This window comes from Pinus tabuliformis, chromosome 7 (assembly GCF_031772625.1).
Source record: "Pinus tabuliformis cultivar Carrire ecotype Pingquan chromosome 7, CPIR1, whole genome shotgun sequence".
NCBI classification, from domain to species: domain Eukaryota; kingdom Viridiplantae; phylum Streptophyta; class Pinopsida; order Pinales; family Pinaceae; genus Pinus; species Pinus tabuliformis.
The window spans coordinates 1,761,201,324-1,761,208,597 of NC_142293.1; the positions used below are offsets into that span (position 1 = coordinate 1,761,201,324).

Consider the following 7,274-nt stretch of genomic DNA (forward strand, 5'->3'; position numbering starts at 1 on the left):
CCCAAAGTCTTTCTTTATTGCACAAAAAATGACTACAAGAGAGCTTTCTTTAGCACCAGACTCGAAGATCTAGTTGATCTCAAATGACCCCTAACACCCTATTTAAAGGAAAATTTCCCAATGGCTAGTTCGAGTGATCCATGTCAAAATGATCTCGATCGTCGATGAGGATCAAAATCCCTTTTAATCTCATCCGTGGAAATTTTTAAATGCATTTTAATATATTAAAAAATTAAAATTTGCATTTATTTTCTCAAAACTTTGACTTATTATTATTTTATTTTATTTTTTAATTTTTTATTTACTTTTTAATTTATTTTTTAAATTTTATTTAGTTATTTTTAAATTTTAAATTTTATTATTTTTTACCTTTTTTATTTTTGGATCCTCGAACTTAGCCTTTGAAAAAATCACCTAGGACCTAGGACTTAAGACTTATGGGGGATAAAACATTTTCTAACCCTCAAGACACTTTACATCATGACTTTTACAATTTTACATCTCAAGGGGGAAAACCCATTTGACATAGACCCTCATAGACCACCTAGTTTTGTGACACAAACATAATCTAGCAGATCAAACAATTTGTAATAACCTAACCAAATAGTTAGAATTATTTCCAAATTACTTTTACATAGACCGAAGCACACTAGGATTCCCCTAAGATTCCAATGACAAAATTCATTCTGGCTTTGGGGTTAGGTTGAAGGAAAACTCTGCCGATCATGGATCGGTGAGACAAAAAACCTTTCGGAACGTAGATTATCACTTGAAAATTAGGTTTGCCTAAGAAATTTACATACATGACTCAGATCTGCTAAGATTATTTACAATTTACACATGCAGACTAGGTTTACAACATAACATGATCGGGTTGATGATGACTGTCAAATGGCACAGACATGTCAATTAAGCGCTATCCCTTTTGTGAAAAAAGGGGGTGTACTGCTATGGGTAGTTGACACATAGTGGTCAACAAACTCGAAACCCAAGAGTAAAAGCATCTTTAAAGTTCTTTTTCCATACACGTACCTTGCCATTGCTGAAAGCCACCTTGTAGCCTTTGTCTTCCATTGCCGAAATGGACACTAGGTTCTTTTTGAGATCAGGTACATATAATACATCTTGTAAGTGGATGGTATTACCCTGATTTAGTTGAAGAGTGACATTTCCTATGCCTTTCACGGGATATTTTGAATTGTCTCCAAGAACAATTTCCAGGTTGGTTTCTTTCTCTACCAGATTATAGAGAGCTTCTTTGTAACCAGTGAAGTGCCTTGAGGCACCACTATCAATAAGCCAATTTCCCAGTGAGTCCGGGGGAGCAGTAGTAGATAGAGTAGCTGGTAGATAATATTCATCTTGCTTATTGTCAACAGTGTTAGATTCATACTTGGAATTTCTTGCCTTCTTGAATGGTTGTCCTCTTCCTTGATTTCCGACACTTCTTTTACCTCTGCCATTTGACTTGCCATTCCTTTGATTGCTTTGAGAGGGATTTTGATCATCGTCCCGGTGTGAGTCCCTTTTATCAGGGCACTCCCTTGCATAGTGACCCGTTTTATTGCAATTGTAACATCGTCCTTTTCTTCCACCCTTTGGTCCAGCCTTTCCTTTGAATTTAGCCCCGGAATTGTTTCTTCTTTTAGTATGAGAAGAAAAGGCAGAGGGATGACCTTTAAGTATGGGTATTTCTTGCTCTTCCATCCTTGTTTCTTCTTGAATGCATTTGGCCATTAATTCCTCAAATCCAGGAATTACATTATTGTTGAGAAGAGTAGTCCTGAATATATACCATTCAGATGGTAGTCCTCCAATAGTGGTGAGTGTCATTTCCCTGTCAGGAATTACTTCCCCAATAGATCGGAGATAGTTCTTGATCTCAGTGATTCTTAAGAAGTATGCTGACATATTCTCATCTTTGCCCTTCTTAATTTCCTTCAGCTTATTTCTAAGAAACAAGACTTGATTTGCATCATTAACTTTAAATAAACTCACCAGTCTATCGTAGATTTCCTTGGAGGTGTTCAGCTCAGAAACATAGGCCACCAAACATTTGTCAATAGAGTCCCGAATGATCTTCTTTGCTTTGACTTCTCCCTTGGTCCATTTGTTCCTAGCAGTAGCGGATGCTTTTGATGGAGGCTCAACAATTCGGCCTCTCACATGGTCCAACACTTCCTGTTCTTCTAATTTTAGATCAAGAGACAGCTTCCATTTGTGATAGTCAGACTTCTCACAGAGTTTGTCTTCAGCAGGGAAGTGTGTGTTGAAGACCCCATGATTTCTTTCAGATAGCCATGCCAACCTTCTCTTCGGTGATTTCTCTTGCTCTTGCTTGGGATTTGTCTTCACCTTAGCTTTGATACCATGTTAAGTTATGGTATGTTCTATGCTTAGAGCAATTTACTTATCTTTCTTTTTATTATCCATGGATTAGCAATCACATGTACATTAAGTAAAGTGCAGATAGAACATTTAAACGATCAATGGAAAACAACCCAAGACAAGAGACACAAGATGTGGTGGCTAGCCAGGGACAAACCCCAATATGGGGAAACTCTTTGATCGTATCTTCTTTTATCTTCAATAATTTAGCAGAGAGATCTAATTTATATCAACAGCAACAAACCCTATATCAGCTCGTCAGGTCTCCACCAGTGAGTCGTTCACCGTGCACTAGTCCAAGACTTCGCCGCGCATCAGTCCAAGACTTCGTCGTGCACCAGTCCAAGACTTCGCTGCACATCAGTCCAAGACTTTGTTGTGCACCAATCCAAGACTTCGTCGTGCACTAGTCCAAGACTTCGAACGACTTGTTTCGGCTCGAGTGAGAGAGAGAGAGCCTTTCTGCGCAGGAGAGAGAAGAGACTCTTTTTCTGCACAGGAGAGAGAGAGAGATATGATGAAAAGTGAGTGACCAAATGAGGAGGAGTCATCCTGTATTTATATCCAAATGTTGAAGGTGAATAGATGTGTCTGTTGCAGGGTTGCAGGAATCGCCCCCCCCCGGATCCTAACCCGGAACCGCGACCCGTGCGGAAGCGTTCCGGAATCTCCACAGGAATCGCGATTCCGAAATTTAGGTTGCGCGCTTCCTTGTTTTTTAAACGATTCCTGCCAATGAGGTTGCGGCCCCCCCGGAATTGCGCTTCGGCATGCGGTTCTGGCATGAGGTGGCGCCACGCAACCTGCCCGGAAGCGCACGCCACCCGCACGCCACCCGGGCGCAACCCGCACGCAACCCGCGGATAACAATTTTTTTTTTTAATTTCATTTAAAATTTAACTTAACTAAGCATGAGGGGGTGGGTTAGGGGTGGGTTAGGGTCACTTTAGGGTGAGTTTAGAAAAGAATAAAGCCCCCATTCTCTTCTCATTTTCTCACTTTGAGTTTATGAGAGTTGGAGAAGAGAAGAGAGGAGAGGAGAAGAGAAGAGAGGAAAGGAGAGGAGAAGAGAGGAGAAGAGAGGAGAGCTTGGAGGAGTGAAGAAGGAGGAGCTAGGAGAAGGAGGAGGAGCTTGGAGGACTTCATCTACAAGAGCTAAAGAGGTAAGTTCAAACCCCAAACTCCCTTGTTTTTTTGAAAAAAAAATTGTATTTTTCTCCTCCCTCTCCTACTCTTTCCCATTGTTTCTACTTGCTCCTTTATTTACAGGTTGTCCACCACCTATATCCATATTCCAAGATGGTGTTCTTTTGGCTTCTATGTATCATTCCACTCTTGGTTTTAATGATGGCAAGGGTGAGGAATAGAGGGGAAGAGGAAGGGGATGAACTTGGTGACCCAATGTATGATGAGGAGGAAGGGTTTGAAGAGGAAGGGGATGAACTTGAAGGGGACACTGAAGCACAAGATGGGAAAGGTACATCAAATCCCTTGTGGAACTATGTGACCAAACTTGAAGGGGGAAAGGGTGGTGGATCTTACAAATTTTTGTGCCCTCATGGTTGTCATGGAGGAAAACCATATACGGGTTCATATACCCGTCTGAGGAGGCATCTTTGTGGGGTGCTGGAGAGTGATGAAAAAAAGGGTTCTGTGGGGGTAACAATTTGCCCAAACATTTCAAGTGAACAAAGAGAAAAATACATCCAAATAGAGATGGCTGCACAACGAAAAAACAAGAAACAAAAAACTCATTCTGAATCAAGTGCAACCTCTAAATTTGGTAGTTGCCCATCTCTTCATGGTACTTTTGCAACCTCTGGAGGTAGAAAAACAATAGGGGATTTCCTTAATGTTGCTGGGAGGGATGATGTGGATGGAAAGATAGTCCGTTTTCTTTGTGCTTGCGGTGTACCATTCAATGTGCTTCGCTCTCCCTATTGGCATGAAATGGTAAAGGCCATCAATGAAGCCCCAAAAGGATACAAGGCCCCCAACTATGAGAAAGCTAGAACAGTGTTATTAGAAAGAGAAAAAGCTAAGGTTCAAAGAGCTTTGACACGTTTTACACATGAGTGGGTGGATTCTGGGGTATCCATTGTATCAGATGGGTGGACAAATATTAGAAACCAACATTTGATAAATGTTCTTGGTGTTTCTTCTAGTGGTGCAGTATTTATTGCATCTCATGACTCCTCCTCCATCAGTGCAACTGCACAAAACATTGCAGATCTCCTATTGAAATCAATCAAAGATGTTGGTCCGAATAATGTGGTTCAAGTGATCACAGATAATGCAGCAAATTGTAAGTTAGCAGGAAAAATTATTGAGCATACTCATCCACACATCTTTTGGTCTGGGTGCCTGGTTCACACATTGAACCTTTTGATGCATGATATTGTGAAACACAAAGATTGTGGGTGGATTGCTGAGGTTTACAGGAAAGGGAAGCAGCTCATTAAATTCATCACAGGGCATACAAGGGTAAACTACTTCTATGGCACTTACTCCAAGTTGCAATTACTTAAAATTGCAAAGACAAGATTTGCTAGTTATTACCTCACCTTTAGGCGGCTAGTGAGGGTGAGACAAGCTTTAACTAATCTGGTGTGTGCTGAAACATGGGATGAAATTAACACTGACACAGATGGTGCTAATGAAGTCAAGGACACTGTTCTTGACAGTTACTTTTGGTCACAGGTTAAATATGTTTTGCAATTCACCAAACCAATTTATTACATGATCAAGTTTGCAGATTCAGATCGACCAGTAATTGGGGAGGTGTATGAGCAAATGGATAGCATGTTGGGGCAGATTAAAGACATTGTTGAGCCTAGAGATACCAACTTGTACAATTATATTCGTGAAGAGGTGGAAAACCGATGGGATATGCTAAATGTTCCATTGCATGCATTAGCATATGTTTTGACACCTAAATACTATCATCCATCATGGCTTTCAAAACCAGCACCTGGGGGGGGAGTCAGGAAAAAACCACACCAAGATAAAGAGGTTCACGAAAAATATATGGCTGCATTGAGTAGATTAATCCCTGATAATGAGGAGGCTGCATTGGTACGGAGACAGGTGAGCAACTATACGAGCAACACTGGTCCATTTGGGAGCATGCATGCAATTCAAGATCGAGAGCATTTTTCTGCTCTTGAGTGGTGGAACATGCATGGAGGGCCTACTCCAATTCTACAGAGTTTGGCATTGCGGGTGCTATCACAGGTGGTAAACACTTCTTCTGCAGAGAGGTGTTGGAGCTCTTATTCTTTCATCCACAGTGTTAAAAGGAACAGGTTGAATTTAGACCGGGCAGAGAGCTTGGTTTATGTTCATTACAACTTGCGATTGTTGTCCCATTACTGTGAAGATGCAAAGTCTAATAAAGACTTGTTGACTTGGGACAAGAATCCAGAGGAGCCCAATTTGGAGGATGGAGTGTTGCGACTAGAGCAATTAGAGGATTCTCTTATCCAGGTATGTCCATTGTGGTATGAATTTTCCAATTTTCCCTTATAAAGCATTTCTCTAATTCATGTTTTTAATTTTTTTGTTAACTAGTTTTTTTTTTTTTGCATGAATTTTTTGAGCGATTCTAGGATGATGACACGGGTGTTGATATGCCACAACCCCCACCCCCATCTGGTCCCTTGGTTTCTAGGTTCCATGGTTCAACACCAACGGCAGGGGGTTCTTCTTCATCAGTTCCAGTGCCACGACTTACACAGGGACCATCTTCTTCATTGCCACCACGTGGAGGCCCGCCATCACGTTCTATTCGTGGTGGAAGGAGGAGAGATTAGTAGATATATTCACAATCTACTTCTTTTTGTCATAGATTACTCATTAGACTTGTAGACTTGTGAATTTGAATTTTGAACCTTTTTGGCTTGGCGGTGACCAAGTGACATATTTTGTAAACATTATTATTTGAATTTTGGACATGACAAATGTTGACAGTTGCTCACTTGCTAGATAAATCATAATATGCTCTATGTTTTATGTTTTATAATATGCTTAAATGTTTTATGTTTTATAATATGCTTAAAAATTTGATGTATGTTTGTAATAGCTAGAATATAGATGATTGTTGTACATACTAGTAACTACAATGGAATCATGGATGCCATATCTATCTTGATTTATGCAAAAATATGCATGTTTTCATGTCTTCTACAATTAATTTGGTATTTGGGATGTTTGTTTTGAGTATAAATGCAAAAAAATATAAAAAAATATATATATATATATAGCAGACGCTTCCGCGGACGCTTCGCTTCCTAGATTTTTGGAAAATGACGCTTCCGCGCTCCGCGCTTCCGCTTCGCGCTTCCGCTTCGCTCCCGCTTCGCTCCCGCTTCGTGCAACATTGGTCTGTTGGGCATCTGAGCCTACATAAGTTGTTGGTCGACTTTGACAATTTATCCATAATCAAAATAAATTCATATCTCCATAAGTAATTATCGGAATTGGATGATCTTTAGATCAATCTTACACCTCTTGACGAGAGGAATCTAGGAAAAATATTATCAGCCATGAATAAGGTGACCCACATGGAGTTTGGCCCTAGTTGCCAATTTTAACAATTATCAAATGTTAAGGCATACCTTTAGGTTTGAGAGGCTCACCTTCAAAGACACGATCATGGCAGGTGGGCGAGGGACCACATGGCTGGCTCAGGTGGTGGAGAAATGGCACAATGAACTAGTTGGGGACTACAAGGAGATGTTGGCTGCCAACAGAGGACCATCTTGGAGAAAAAAATTCTCCTAGGGATATCACCCACAAAATGGTGGGTAACATTTGGCTCCAATTGGGACGTGATCACTCGAAGAAGTGAGCGAAGCTTCTTGAACGGGAGGTCATGAGAACTTCAA

At 40.6% G+C, this 7,274-nt stretch overlaps 1 protein-coding gene across 1 annotated transcript; it reads left to right on the plus strand.

Annotated features, from left to right (window-relative positions):
* The first annotated feature begins 5,285 nt into the window (after positions 1 to 5,285).
* On the plus strand, positions 5,286 to 6,348 carry LOC149255393 (uncharacterized). The gene is made up of 2 exons (XM_089457223.1): positions 5,286 to 5,874; positions 5,997 to 6,348. Exons 1-2 carry the CDS (start codon positions 5,416 to 5,418, stop codon positions 6,198 to 6,200), a joined length of 663 nt encoding a protein of 220 aa, XP_089313349.1. The 5' UTR covers positions 5,286 to 5,415; the 3' UTR covers positions 6,201 to 6,348.
* The last annotated feature ends 926 nt before the right edge of the window (positions 6,349 to 7,274 follow it).

Excerpts from the sequence above, each read along its gene's own strand:
- LOC149255393 (XM_089457223.1), top strand. The coding sequence starts at position 5,416 with ATGGCTGCATTGAGTAGATTAATCCCTGATAATGAGGAGGCTGCATTG. Across the intron at positions 5,875-5,996 it reads TAGAGGATTCTCTTATCCAG|GATGATGACACGGGTGTTGA; the intron begins GTATGTCCATTG and ends GAGCGATTCTAG.